The 15,573-nt window shown below is 37.3% G+C and overlaps 1 protein-coding gene across 1 annotated transcript in view; it reads left to right on the forward strand.

Annotated features, from left to right (window-relative positions):
• Window positions 1-14,594, forward strand: part of HDAC9 (histone deacetylase 9) — a 986,419-nt gene extending 971,825 nt beyond the window's left edge. Inside the window, exon 27 of the mRNA XM_043872541.1 lies at window positions 11,844-14,594. Coding sequence (XP_043728476.1) covers window positions 11,844-11,883 — 40 coding nt within the window. The 3' untranslated portion in view covers window positions 11,884-14,594. The remainder of the gene's footprint in view (window positions 1-11,843) is intronic.
• Window positions 14,595-15,573: the final 979 nt, after the last annotated feature.

The raw sequence follows: 15,573 nt of genomic DNA on the forward strand, positions 1-15,573 counted from the left end.
CTTATTTTACATCTGATAATATGAACTAACCCCCTGCTGTTCCTAGCTAAGAACCAAACCAAGTTCATAATTCAGAGGTGTTGTAGTTATTCCCAAGGCCAAATACAGTTAGTTGTCTGTCATTTGAGGGCTGTAAAACTAAGGAAACTAACATCTGTTAGTGTTGGATGTAAAAGGAGCATAGCTATTCTTTAGAATTCATTTAATACAGAGAAGCAAAGCTAAATTCTAGCCTGGGTGAAGTGAATTGTAAGTCATTTCTCCCGTTAAATTGCAGAGCTTAGAATAATTAAGAATAGTAAGTCCTGTTGTGAGCCCCATGTAATATAAAAATCTCGGGACTTTGGAGGAATTGCTCTGTAAGCATGTTTGTTTATCCTCAGGTACACAGCATGCTTTACTCCTGATAAACCACAGGGACTTGACCCTGACTTCAGTTCACAGTGATTTTTAAGCTTCATCTGATGGCAGAGAAAGAATGGGGGGGGGATGTGAATGTTCTGATGTACAGGGGAGCGAAGTTGAAGTTTGTGGCTTGAATTCATGTTTCTTTATCAGTTTTAAACAGATTGTATCTATTTTGATTGATTTTTCTTGTGGGAAGGAAAATGGTTTTGCTTGAAATATTCTCTTTGGCTTTGAACTCACTTTTTCATCAGTGAAAAAGAAAAATTCTTCTAGAACTGGCTTTTGCATTTCTGTTGAACCATGCATGAATTTCATCACAGAGAGTCAGACAGGGAAAACCCTTGAAAGCCACAGAGCGTTTCTTCTTTTCACAGGAATGCTATCAGAATTGTCTTCCTACTTGATATAGGAAAAAATGGCTTTCACAATGAGGTAAAGAGGTAGAAATGTGCTTGGGCCTTTGTTATGAATGCAATGTTATAAGTACACAGGAAATTGAAAAATTAGAAAAATCAGAGCTAAATGGATGGAAAAGGGTGAAGGCAAGATTCTTTTTATAGGAAATTTCTTGCCAGTTATTTTGGAGAATATATTGGTGTTTGGAGTGAGATGACTCATTTTGCACTAAGACTTTGGGTAAAGCAGCTCTTTTCCTGGCCAACTCATATCTGACTCATTTACCACTAGTGAATAAAGGATAAAATGCTCCTGGCTAGGAACCATTGTAAGTATTTTTTGTTCATTTTTTTGGGGGGGAGGGCAGGGGATGTCGGGAGATGACAACACAGTACAAAGTCATTTCATTTTTATAACTCATTGATGGATCATGAATAATAAATTATTAGAAAAAGGCTGGGGATTCATTTTGGGGATGGTTAACTCAAGTATAGTTTTCAAAACATAACTTTCAGGTGGCAAAGGACTTGAGCAGGAAGGAAATGACTGGTGGTGGGTCAGCAAAAAACAACAGGACAGAAGTAACCTAAGTGGGACTAACATATATGTTCAAAGAATGTGAAATAGGACTGGTCACATAGAACATGTCGTTTGGAAGAGAAGACTGTGAGCTTAGCTTTTTTCATGTTTGTCAGGAGATTGCACCTTTAAAAGATGATGGTTTGCATTGGTCAGGTATGTCTCAAATGCTTCTACTTTGAAAAGACCAGTGCAGTACTGAGGTTTATTCTTGGAGACCAGTTCAGGCCCTGTTGAAAATCAAGAAAAAGCTCCCTCTGGCAACCAAGACTTCAGAATGATCAACCCCTAAGTTACTGGGAGCATATTTACACTCTGGATTTTCTGACTGTTTTTTAGTCAAAGTTAGGTTTGCAAATGTCAGTTTATTGATTATAGTGTCAGTCACACAGCTGAGCTACCAGGGAAGCCCATTCAGTCACACTGGAACTTCATCATTTCATCTTCAACTTCTGTCAATTTTTCTCATGAAAGAGATGATCTCAAGTCATTATATTATACATAATAAGCATGGAAAAATGTGTCATTTTGAATCTTGTCATTCTGTTTTTTGAGCAACTATCTCATTTATGGATATTTTTTAGAAGTATAATAAGTTGGAAATTTCTAAGTATCATCTGCTTTGGCTTTCAGTAGCTTATCAGTAGTGGCAAGGACTTGATAACCCCATTTTCCTGTATCTTGAGATTTATATAGAAATAGAGACCTATTAAATACACATTTATGTCTAATAGAAATACAACTTTGTTTTCCATGTTTTGGGATTGTCTCTTCAGGGTTTCTGGAAGCTAGATGTTGCACCAGTTATTCAGGTTTCTGATTTTCCTCTGTGATACCATTATTTTGAGCACTTGATTTATCTAGCCAGGCAAACATTCCAGTGTTAATTTTATTCTTAATTTTCATCCAGTGTCAACAATTTGTTAGTTGAAAAGTGTGCTGAGATTAGGAAGCTCCTGGTAAAAGAAAGGACAATATATCCCTTCTTACCTTCCTGTCCTCCTCCTGGGACCATCATTTTTCTCTGTGTTCAGTGCCTAAAAGTGTGTTGTTCTTGGGACATGTGTGAACTCTTAGGGAATAAATCCAGTGTGTTTGAGTTTCTTTACGAATAAGTGTTTAATTTGAAAAAAAAGAAACAATATGCTTCTTCACTGTTATCTGCTTGCCACTACAGAGGAAGAGCAGAGTGTGACTCTGGAATCAGCTTTGTGTGTGCTCAGTGACTTTAGCTGTGTCTGACTTTGCAACCCCATGGACTCTAGCTTGCCAGGCTCCTCTGTCCATGGGGTTCTTGAGGCAAGAATACTGGAGTGGGTCACCATGCCCTCCTCCAGAGGATCTTCCCTAGGTTCCAATCCCATCTCCAAATTAAGCAGCATGTGCCTGATCAACAGTTATTATCTCTCTGGGCTTTACTTTCCTTGTTTTTAAAATGAAGGGAAAATTTCATAGGGTTTTGAGGATGAAATGAGATAATTCATCTTAAGAACTTAACACTTGACACATGGTAAGTACTCAATATTAAGGTTGACTTTTATTATTTTTCTATCATTTTCCTGCTGCTTCAGTTTGCTTTATTTTTTCCCTCCCTTAATATATTGTTCATCATCTAGTGACCTACAATATTAGAAATAGAATGTACCTGGGTATCTGTATGTTTAACATTTAATATGTTCATAGGTTAAATCAGTAGTGTAGTCATTAAAAATAAGAGATTGATAATCACTAAGCAATAAGTTGATTCAATTAACTAATCTTGTGATTAGCTGGCTTGAGAACTGTTACGATGCCCAATATATTGTAGGTAATAAATACGTAATGAATGAGTTCAAGACAGATGACAAAACACTGTTAAAATGGTAATGACAATTCGTAGTGATATGTGAGCTTTCTTTGTCTTATTGTCTCTATTTACTATTTTCTGAGGGAATCAATGTTTTTATCTTTCTATTAGTTTTCAAAATGTGTGTTTTGTGTGTTTTACGTTTTTCTTCCATAGTACCATTGACAGTATCCATTTTTCAGATATGCTGGCTAACCAGAATCCATAGTACTCACACCACAGAGATGGATTACCTGAGGAAACATGATAGAGACAGGAAAGGGAAAGCAAAGTGTCTGAATGGAGAAAGGAATTGTCTTTGGTGAGGTGAAGGGGATAAGAGAATGATGCTGACAAATGACAGGATTATTCTGTGACCTGCAGTAGGAGGAGGGAGAACATCTGGTTCATTTAAACATTTTCTGATTATTTTCTACATGCCAGACAGAGTTTTGGGAGTGAGGGTCATAGAGTTTCCATGGAGTCTTCAAAATTTTCACATATTTGGAGATTGTATTAATTTTCTCTTACTATCTTATAGAAAATATTACTACAGACCTAGTGGCTCAAAATGACAAAAAGGTCAGAAGAGTGACAAGTTTCGGGGTTAAAGTATAGAGGCTGGCCAAGTGTTGTTCCATGTTAGAGGCTCTAAGGGAAGAGACTGTTTCCTTGCCTTTCCCAGTTTCTAGAGGCTCCTGCATTCCTTGGCTCATGGCCCCCTCTTCCTCTGTCTTCAAAGGCAGCAACTTCACATCTCTCTGACCCTTCTGCAGTCATCATCATCATATCTCTCTACTGAAGGAGGAAAAAGCTGGCTCAAAAGCAGGAAAGTCTCTCTGCTTGTAAGATCCGAGAGTGGATCCACCCAGATCATCTCTCGGTCTCAAGGTCCTTAATCTCACCATATTTACTAAAGTCAGTGTTGCTATGCAAGGAAACATATCCACAGTTTCCAGAGACTAGGACATCTTGGTGGGGGCTATCATTGTTTCTACCACGGGATCAAACATAAACAACCAACTACAGTAAATGATAAGTCATTTGATAGACTGAGCTACAGGATAAAAGAAGACTTAACATAGGCCAAGAACTGCGGAACAAACCACAGAGGCAGGACAACTGAGCTAGGGTAGAAAAATGGAGGCTTTCACCTAGTAAATAAGAACAGAGGCATCAAGATAGAAACAATAGCTTGAGCAAGCCACCTCGTTCTTTAAAGTTTCATTTTACACTGGACTATGGTTGATTCACGATGTTGTGTTAATTTCAGGCGCACAGCAGAGTATATACATGTATCTATTCTTTCTCAAGTTCTTTTCTCACTTAGGTTATTACGGACTCCTGAGCAGAGTTCCCTATGCTGTACGTAGGTTCTTGTTGGTTATCTGTTTTAAATATAGCTGTTTACATGTTGATCCCAAAGAGTTTTACAGTACTTGGTCCTACATTCAGGTCTTTAATCCATTTTGTGTTTATTTTGTACGTGGTGTTATAGAGTACTTTAATTTCATTCTTTTACATGTACCTGTCTAGTTTTCCCAGCACCACTTATTGAAAAGACTGTCTTTCCTCCATTGTATGGTCTTGCCACCTTTGAAATAGATTAAATACCTGGTTTTGATTTGCATCTCCCTGATGATTAGTGATGTTGAACATCTTTTCATGTACCTGTTGGTCATCTATTAAATATATATCTTCTTTGGAAAAATATCTCTTCAGATATTCTGCCAGTTAGGGACTGTTGTGAATAAAGCTGCTGTGAACTTGTTTTGTTAATATGGAAAAAACACATTTACTATTTGAACCATTTTAAGTATACAGTACAGTAGTATTAACTGTTATGCCCATTGTTGTGAAACATATCTCTAGAACCTTTTTATCTTGCACAACTAAAACTCTATACCTATTAAACAACTTTCCTTTTCCCCTTGGCCTAGCTCGTGGTAACCACCACTCTAAGAATTTGACTATTTTAGATATATCATATATGTGAATCATGCAGTATTTGCCTTTTTGTGACTGGCTTGCTTTACTTAGCATAAAGTTATCAAGGATTATTATCCCTGTTGTAGCATATGACAAACTTTCTACCTTTTTTTATGGCTGAGTAATAACTCATTGTAGGTACATACCATATTTCCTTTATCTATTCATCTGACAATGTTGCTTCCACCTCTGGCCATTGTGAATAATTCTTCAATGAATATAAGTATGTAGTCTTATCTCTTCAAGATCTGATTTTGAATTATTTTGATTATATTCTCAGAAGTGGAATTCCTGGATCATATGGTAATTTTTTTTAACTTTTTGAGAAACCTAAGTCTTTATGAAACTTTTGTATAGGTTTTTACTTTGTGCCATCTTCCTCTCCCACCAGCAATGAAAGACGGTTACATCTGTCTTATACCCTCACCTGCAAGTGTATAACAGGTCCTTATTATTTTAGCCTTTCTGGTGGGTGTGTAGTGATAGTACCTAGTGCTTTCAAATTTTCTCACAAAAGCTATATTCATGTCCATATCAGGCCTTCTTGGCACACACCCTCCCTTCTGATTGGAGTACTTAGCTTGCCTTATTTCTCTTCTCACTGACCCTTCATTGGCCTTTACCTTGTCTTTAAAGTTCAGATCAAATATCACTTCCTCTTCTTGGAGAATTTTCACTATCAATACCAAAATTAGATCAGGTCCTTCTGTTCTATCAGTACTATGTCTCCCCTGTACCTCTCGCACATAGAACAGAGCCAGGGGTATATCATAGATACTCAGTATAATTATTTCTTTAATCACTGAAAGTTTCAGTACTCTTGAGGAGTGTGCCAGCATTGGTGGAGATTTGAGACTTTGGACCTCTCACAGTTAACTATGGCAGTATTCTGGAAAGCAGTTTACTACCATTTTTAGTCAACACAAAGCAAATAACCTGGTAATCTTGCTCCTAGAAATGTATATTGAAAACATTCTCATCCAGGGTAATTACAGTACATGTACTAAGAAGTTCACTACAGCTTCTTCATGAAAGGTAGAAGGGAACCATCAAACCCAGTGTCCATTATTGGGAGAGCAAAGGTCAAAATGTGAAGGTTACACATCAAGGAGATGCCATGTATCACTTGGCTGCTACAGGCTAGATAACCATAACGGCATACAGCGATGTTTATATAATAAATGTACTCAGAAAATTACACAACAGAAATGATTAAATTTACATAAAATGAAAATGTATGTCCATAAAACAATAATATATAACTTTAAGGAATCCTATGAACAGAACAATGTACATAACAAGAATTAGATTGCTTACCTTGGAGGAGGAACAGGAAAGTACAGGGATTAAATTAAATCAGTAAACCAAGAGGAAATGTGTCTTAAAAATAACATTAATATAAATTAACAAATGCTGCTTTAAAAATCATAGGAAACTAAATACCCCTTTAAGGAAAAATACAAGAATTTAATTTTATGCTATATCTTGTCTCAAATTCTTTCTGCTTTTTATTTTTGTAAATTAACTATTATGCTTGCTGGACTAAACTAATCCTTCACATAATGTATGAAATCTTTGGCCTTCATCAATAGAGGACTGTCTGTGTTCACTTCTACTTACTGTTGTAGAAGTTTATGTCTTTCAGCCAGCTGAACTATTATACAAAAATTTATCTTTGAAGGTTATATTTTAGTTATTTCTGACTTTCCTGTATCTCCACCTCACCTAATTGCAAATGGAATTAAATCCCCATACTGAAGATTCATCTCTCCCTTTCACGCATCTCTTACCACAACTGTGTTTCTGTTAATCAAGGTAAACTTGGTATCTTTCCATAGAAGATTAAAGTGGAGAGCCCCCACATTTCCAGAGTAGCAAAAACAGACATTTAAGGGTCATCTCTAACCAGTTTACTTTCTAAGTGTTTAATGAAGATGATTTCTTAAAAGAATATGCAGACATGTAACAGGGATTACGTAACGATAATACTGTGTCCATTGAGAGCTATGGAGATGAGAACACCCAGAGAACAGATCAGAGATTATTATTTCAGTTTTAAAGAGACCATGACTTACAGGTAAATTTTAGAAAATGGCAGAGCTGGGACCCTCAACACATGGCATCTGCCTTGAAATCCAGGATATTTTACAACTTGCTATGCTACTGATACTACTTCTGTGTTTCAAGACACAGAGATTTGGCTGGTTGTGTGTATTCATTTCATTAGAATGTAAATTAGCTATTTTCCCAAAAGTGGTTAATATAAAATGACTTTGAAGAGAGGATAATGAAGAGAAGTATCTTGATGGCAAGCTTTTTATATTGTACCTCAAAGTCTTCATGCAGAAGCAGCTTCATTCTGCAGTGAATGGTTTGTGCTGAAGACACGTTGCTTACCTCCTCAGAGTATAGGCTGAATGCCTGGAGAACGCACAGATCTTCCACCCAAGGCAGATATGTTTTCTTTACTTTGACCCCTGAGACATTATCTACTCACCACAGTCTCTGAAATTCCTGCTATAATTAAGTGCTAGATGTGGGGGAAAGATCATGTTGGTGTGGCTTTGGGTTAGAAGTAGGAAAATTCAGATGGAGGGAGTATTGTCACTAAGAGGACAGAAGAACTGAGCCTCTGTCCCCACCCCACCCCCACAGAGATCAATAATTAGACTGCTCTCCATGAACAGAAACAGCCCTGGGAGGGCGTAGGTGTCCACCTTAGAAACATCCGCAACAGAATAGAACAAAAAACCTGAGAATAATTGGACAAAAGAGCTTCATTTTGTCTGTGTCATCCGTCCTCCAGGCTGGCATTGCTCAGCGCCAGGAAGGAGAAGTTTCCCTCACCAACAAAGGGAGAATAGGGTGACTGGCTTCCCTAGCTTTCTGGGACACTGCAGGAAAGACCCAGTTCAGTTTCACTTCACCCAGAGATGAGCAAAGCTGAGATGTATGGAGATGACTAGGAACCGAGAAGGAGGGCGGGGGGACTACCAGGCTCAGTCCTGCACTGGGGCAACCATAGCTCCAAGGAGCCCCGCTGCTTCCACCACGGAAAAAACCAGTGCTCAGTACAGTCTCTTTCAACTCCCTGCAGATTTCTCCACTGAGGTTTGCCCCTCACGGGTTTTCACCTCCATGGTCATCAATTGCCTGAGTTTCTCCTCGCTCCCTCCCCACCACACACACAGCCTGGGACCCTTCGCAGGGGCCAGCCCCAGCCTCTGTGGCTTCACAAGGGCAGGGTGCCAACCTGTGCACATCCACGCTCTCAGCCTGCCCCCCGTCACCAGCCTTCACGGCTGCGTGTGCAGCTGGCAAGACCTGCAGTCACGGATGCCCACGCTGACAGTCAAGGCCCCCACAGATGCCTCCGGGCTTTCGGCATGCAGCCCTGTCTCTCGCTACTGGCCTGAATCTCAACTCCTGCTCGCTCCTCAGGGGTGCGCCTGCACACCCCCAGCCCCGCTCGCATCACAAACCTCCACTGCACGCTCACCCCTGTGGTGAGACCCTTCGTCCATGGCAGTGAGTGGGATGATGTATTCAAAGTGCTGAAAGAAAGAAAAAAAGAAAAAACTGCCAACCAGAAGACTTTACCCGCCGAAGTTGCCCATAGAAATTAAGGGGAGATAGACTTTCCTGAACAAAAAGAAGAAAGTGGAGATAGTTCGTCACCACAAGACTTTTCTTTCAAGAAGTGCTGAAAAAGAGTTCTTCACACTGAAAAGACAGTACAATAATTACTAACATGAAAACATACGAAAATATACAACACACTGGTTAAGCTAAGTATATAGTCAGATTCAGAATACTCTAATATGGTGATGTGTTAAAGACAACTCTATTTAAAGGCTAAAGTACAAAAATATTTTAAATAGCCATAGTAATTTATTAATGGATACACAGTATCAAAAAAGTATAAATCATGACATCAAAAACAAACTAGAGAGAGGAGGAGTGAAAGTATATGTTTTATATGCAATCAAAGTTATTAACAGGTTAAAATTAGACTGTTATATCTATAAAATGTTTCAAGTAAGCCTCAGGTTAACTGCAAAGCAAGAACCTATACTAGATAAAGAGAAAGGAATTAAAGCATACCACTATGGAAAAATCATCAATTTTAAAGGAAGGCATCAAGAGATGAAAAAAATAAAGTACAAAACAGCAAGAAAACTATATAGTGGTACTAGGTTATTAACTATGAATAATTATTTTAAATGTAAATGGCTCAAAATGAAAGGACCTCTGTATTCTAATGTTCATTGCAGAGTTATTTAAAATAGCCAAGAAAAGGAAATGTGGTGTATACATAAAATAGAATATTATTCAGCCATAAAAAATGGTTCAACATGGGTGAAACTTGAGAGTATTATGCTGAGTAATATAAGACAGAGAAAGATAAATGCTGTATGATCTCACTTATATATGAAATCAAAACAACACTGAACTCTGTATGAGGTGATGGATATTACCTTAACCACTGTGGTAATGATTTCACTATATGTGTCAATCACACTATCGTGCTGTACACCTTAAACTTACACAGCGAGGTATGTCAGTTACTTTTCAATAAAACTGAAGAAAATGTTAAACTCAGAGTAGGCTGAAAGTTACCAAGGGCTGGGAGGTAAGGGAAATGGGACAATGCTGGTCAGAAAGTGGACGCTTCCAGTTATAAGATGTCTAACTGCTGGCGATCTGATATACAGCATGATGACTTATAGCTAACAATGCTATATTGTACACTCACAATTTGCTATTAGAGTATTCTTAAATGTTCTCACCATAGCAACAAAAATGGTAATTATAGGAGGTGAAGGCTGTATTATTATGGTAAACATTTCATAATATGTATGTGTATCAAATCATCAAACTGTGTATCTCAATAAAGCTTGGAAATAACATAAAAGTTCAGTCTCTATTGGAGTATCTGATTTGAGGATTATTTACCTATATAATCCATGTATTCTCAAATGTAAATATGTTCACATGTTTATGAATAAATTAGCTTACTTACTTAACTGTTTTCCTTAATTTAAAAATTTTCTTCTGGGAATGCTGCTAATTTTACTTTGGAAAGATTTTACTATAGGATGACTTATGACTCATTTAAAAACTCTTTACATTATATAGCAGCTCTAAACACTTTCTCACAACCTCCTTATCCAATACACTCTTGGACAGGCTATAACTTCTCTAAGAATTTTTCTAAGTATTCCACATAGACTCATTTGGATATCCTTTTTAAATAATACTGAATACCTAACATTTCTCATTCTTTTGTGGATGCATTAAAATCTTTTACTGTTCCATGGATAAAATCTTTCAATGTTTTAAATTTATTTTAAAAATGCTAAAATGGCAGCTACTTTATTGATACATAGAGAAATCTTTTTTTCTTTGTGTGTATAAAACAGCACATCTATATTGTTCATTTGCCTTCATTAACAAACATTCTAATATGAAAGTAATGCATTACAGAATGTTGGCAATTAGATACACAGTATGCAAAAGAAAATTAAAACCATCTACCTGTTATTCCACCATCGAGAGAGAACTGCCATCCAATTATTGTGCTTCCTTATGGTAGCATAGGCATAACTCTGTACCATTCAACACAATTTTATGCTTATGTTAGATGATGAAGGGACAAATCCAAAGGATTAAGTAACCACTGTCTCATAGTGTATATTGTTTAGAAGTCAATTTTACGTCATTTTTTAACCTTCACTAGTTCTGTAGGGAACATCTTCTTTTCTCAGGGTTTTAAACACGAAACCACAGCCCACGGAAGTGCAGTTACAACACGAGCAGTTGTACTGATAGCAGACTGCAGCGCCCAGGCTCACACTCCGTTCTCCTGACATCTCAGGCCCCAACATTCTTCCCCCAGCAACCCAGCTCCCTCATGTATTTGGATTCCGGCTACAGTTTGTCCTTTTGACTAAATTAAAAATCATTCTAAAAGTTTGCCTTGAAACACCCTCAGAGTGTTAGTAAATTAAGGCTAAATCTCAAGTATAAATTTTCAAGCAATTAGTTTTGGTTTTGCCGGAGCAGAACACCCCACAGATGATGCCGAATAAAAACTATTTACACACTATGATAGTGCATTTCTTGTAAAAACGCTGGGTCTGTAGCAGTGATTTGCTAATCAAATTCAGAATTTGATTTGAAATGCCTCCGGCAGGCAGCCAATCCAGTTATGAAAGAACAGAAGCAAAAACCAGAACCCTGGTGAGTCTCCCCCAGAAGCTAGCTAGGTCCTTTGCTCTCGTTAGCAAACTGGTTCCATAGGAAATCACTGCAATTGCTCCTAAAATAAAATGTCGTTAATTTTTTCAATAAATTATTGGACTGTACGAGACACAAAACATGTACATTTTGGAATCTAGAGTTATAAAATATTCTGACATGTTTTAATATAAACAGGAACATTTCCAATGATTGCTTGGATCGAAAATGTTTTTCCACTTGACATTTGTTTATACTTCCTAGGAAAGAAACTCTATTTATGGATAACTGAATAACACAAATAAACATCAGAGAGAGCTGAAAAATCAGCTTTGATTATGCATGAAAATCTACAATGTCATTGTGTACTCTATGCTGTGTTCTGATTGCCTGTTTATTTTTACAGAACTGCTGGTGAGCCTATGGAAGAGGAGCCAGCCTTGTGAAGGGCCAAGTCCTCCCCACCCCCACCCCGATATTTCCTGTGTGTGACATCATTGTGTATCCCCCCACCACCCCAGCACCTTCAGACATGTCTTGTCTGCTGCCTGGGTGGCACAGATTCGATGGAACATAAACACTGGGCACAGAATTCTGAACAGCAGCTTCACTTGTTCTTTGGATGGACTTGAAAGGGCATTAAGGATTCCTTAAAAGTAACCGCTGTGATTCTAAAGTTACAGTAAACCACGGCTGGAAGAAACTGCTTCCAGCATGCTTTTAATATGCTGGGCAACCCACTCCCAGGCCCAGAGTATGAACCAGAAACATGCAACACAGCACTAGATACTGTTAATTACAGATGCTATGACAGCCAGTGAAATTTTGGGCAAAACCTGAGAAATACTCATTCCTGACATTCTGATCAGTTTTCTATTGGGTAATTTTTTGTCAGACAGTCTTAAATTGTTTACAGGATTTGCTTTCAGCTATGAACGGATAGCAATTCCCGACAGATCACGCGGCTTGTTTTGTTTTGTTCTGTTTGTTTTTGGCCTTTGTTTTAACACATGATTCAACTCTTGCTAGTAGGAGTCCAACATGGAGGAACTGAGATGAGGCTTTTTTCAGGGGAATAAAACACGCAGTATCTCAAAGTCCAGTGGTAAAAGAACGTCACACACTATATGTACTTTTTTGAGAAGTCATGCCGCTTCCCTAACATCCCTCTCTGAGTTCCAGCACAGGAACTCTGCAGTTCGTTTGGAACGGTGGCTCCGTCCCGCCCACCCCTTCCCCACCCCACTCTACGTCCCGGGCTCTGAGGACAGTAGCTTTGAGCTTATGTTCCACGGAGAATTTTCACTATCTGAAAAAGTGTGTGTCTTTTCAGAGGCCATCTTAATTTGTTCCAAATCTATCAAGAACTTCTCTTACTTTTATTTTAGTCTTCCATCACTTCCTTTCTTCTTGCCTTTCATCCTTCCTTCCTATTAAAAAAAAAAAAAAAAAAGGTGAGGATTACCCACAATCTCCCCAATTACTCAGGAGCTTTGTGAACTTAGTTTATTTTTTTTTTACTTCCCAGGTTAACACAGTTGCTTAGTCTGATGTATTCTTTTAGCTGTAAAATGACTGAGGGTAAATATTGTTTAAGCAATGTTACTGTTTTCCAGACCTTTGAAACGTGTTAATGAAGGCATTGCCTATCTGAAGTCACCTAGAATTGAGTTAGCCTTGAAGTTGTGCCTTCATGTGAAAAACACACAACATAAACTGAACCTTTACACATGCTGCCTTAGTGTCAGAGGCGAAGAATAAAGGACATTTATTTCTGAGATTAAAAGCGACTTGTTAAATCTAAGTAGGTTATCCCCCTACCTGCCCTTATTCTATTTCAATGTATAACTCAAACACCTAAAGACATTGATGTAGAATACCTCACAGTATTTAATATCTGATGATGCTTTCAAAAGAGTTATGTTTCTTTTTATATATTTTCCTAACTCAAAGGATATATTAAAGCCATAAGTGAAGATTGTCATGCTTTTATTCAAAAATCTGAAAGAAACCTTAATTAAAACAAGGTTTTAGGGAAGGCCATGATATGAAAGATATGGAACAATATGGTTTTAGTTAAAGAGGACTCCAACCTGTAAATCAAAGATGAAAGATTTCACTCAAGTAGAATTATATAACTCCCTTTTGTTATACAGTCAGACCATATTTTTCATGCATTTGGTTTTCTTAGGATTACCATTTTAATTTTAAAGACTTTTATTACATATACAAAAATGGCTCGATACTTGGTTTAACATCTTAGAAATTTGAGACACTCTTTGAAATAGGAAATCTGAAATGGAATGCAACTCAGTATTAGTTAAAAATTACTTTCATTGCATAAGGGTAAGGTCAATCTAGATTCACAATAGTAATGAATTTTTTTTCATGATATTTTTAGAGAAATTCATGCCAACCATATTTGCTAGCTCTTGCTATTTTTGCTGTAATTGCTTGAGGAGATTTACTTAAAGAAACCAAAGGTTTAAAAAAAAAAAACACATTCCTCCTCCCTTTAAAAAGGAAAGCTATATCATATTGTAATTGGAAACATAATTGTGACTTTTTAAAATCAACTTTGTAATTACAAATCTCTATTATTCCTCTCAGTCCTGCCAGATATTTTTTTTAGACTCTGAATAAGAAAATGAAATGCTATAATGCAAACATACAAATTTACTGAAGTTTCCTACAATAATTTTACCTTAAACATTCTGCACAGCCATCAGTCTGATAAAGCCAAATCACTAGCACATCACCATGGTTTTTAAGATTTAAAACCTTAAACATTAATGAGTTAATCATACATCCTTCCATGTGATATAGTACCCAGTTGGTTGCAGTTAGAGTCTTTAGGATACACAGAGAGGCAGATAAACTATGGAGAGGATTCATCACAGCTGAATGTAGTTGAAAGAACCAAATGCCAGTGCTTTTTGATTGTACCATTCCAAGACGGTGTGTAGCCCTCAGGAACAGAATGGAGGCTTTTGGAGAATATCAGTACTTCTTTTGAAACAGAACAGCATTTTTTAAAACAGGTAATTTCACTTGGTATAGTTTTCTTCACTTATACATTTCATTTTTATTGCTCACAAGAATTCCCAGTAAGAGGCTGTTAGAAAAACTCTTCTGTAAGCATTATCAATAATATGTCTCCTCCTATTCCCTGCTTTGAAGGGTAATCACTTAGGCTTTCTCACAATCTTATAATAACTCATATATGAGGGATAAAAATAAATGTTTTTGAGAAATCTACTAGTAAATAATACAAGGAGTATAATAAGATTAGATAATAGGTACAAAATGAAAATGTGAAAAACGCTTCTCAATTATATGGTATAATCTAGGGTTATATATTAAATTGAAATCCAGTTTTATTAAATAATGAAATGGAACTCAAATAATAATAGAGGCTATTTAATCATTGCTTAGTAGGTGAAAAGAACATTTTGAGATGAAATATTTTTTAATATTTTAACAAATTTACGTCAATACTTTGGCCACCTGGTGTGAAGAGCTGACTCGTTGGAAAAGACCCTGATGCTGGCAAAGACTGACAGCTGGAGAAGGGAAAACAGCATGAGATGATTGGATGGGATCATTGGATCAATGGATATCAGTTTGAGCAAACTCCGGGAGATAGAGAAGGACAGGGAAGCCTGGCGTGCTGCAGTCCATGGGATCACAAGGAGTCAGACATGGCATAGCGACTGAACAACAATGACATCAACAGTGGAGACAAAAGCCAGCTTTTGGAGAAAACAGATACTTATGAAAAACTACTGTAAGTCACATTTCCGTGATCAATTGTAGAAACTGAAATCATGCCTTCGGTTTTGACTATAAACCTTTGTAAAATTCTCCCACACCTCTCACTGGCAACATGGTAGATCTGAAAGCAGGACAGCTCCTCACACAAAGATTTCAGAAACTAAAAGACTGGTTTTCCCCAACAATTCAGTACCATTTTATTTCAGAAGGATTTCCCCAAAGCTTTGTGGATTTACTAGGATTCTTTGAAGATTCCATATAGATATAAGATGATCATGTGGAAGTTCTCCTGGGAGAAAATTTCTCTCCAATCAGCATTTTCATACTTATTTTTTATCCTAGCTAGCATTTATGTTTAGGAC

Source organism: Cervus elaphus, chromosome 18 (genome assembly GCF_910594005.1).
Source record: "Cervus elaphus chromosome 18, mCerEla1.1, whole genome shotgun sequence".
NCBI lineage: Eukaryota > Metazoa > Chordata > Mammalia > Artiodactyla > Cervidae > Cervus > Cervus elaphus.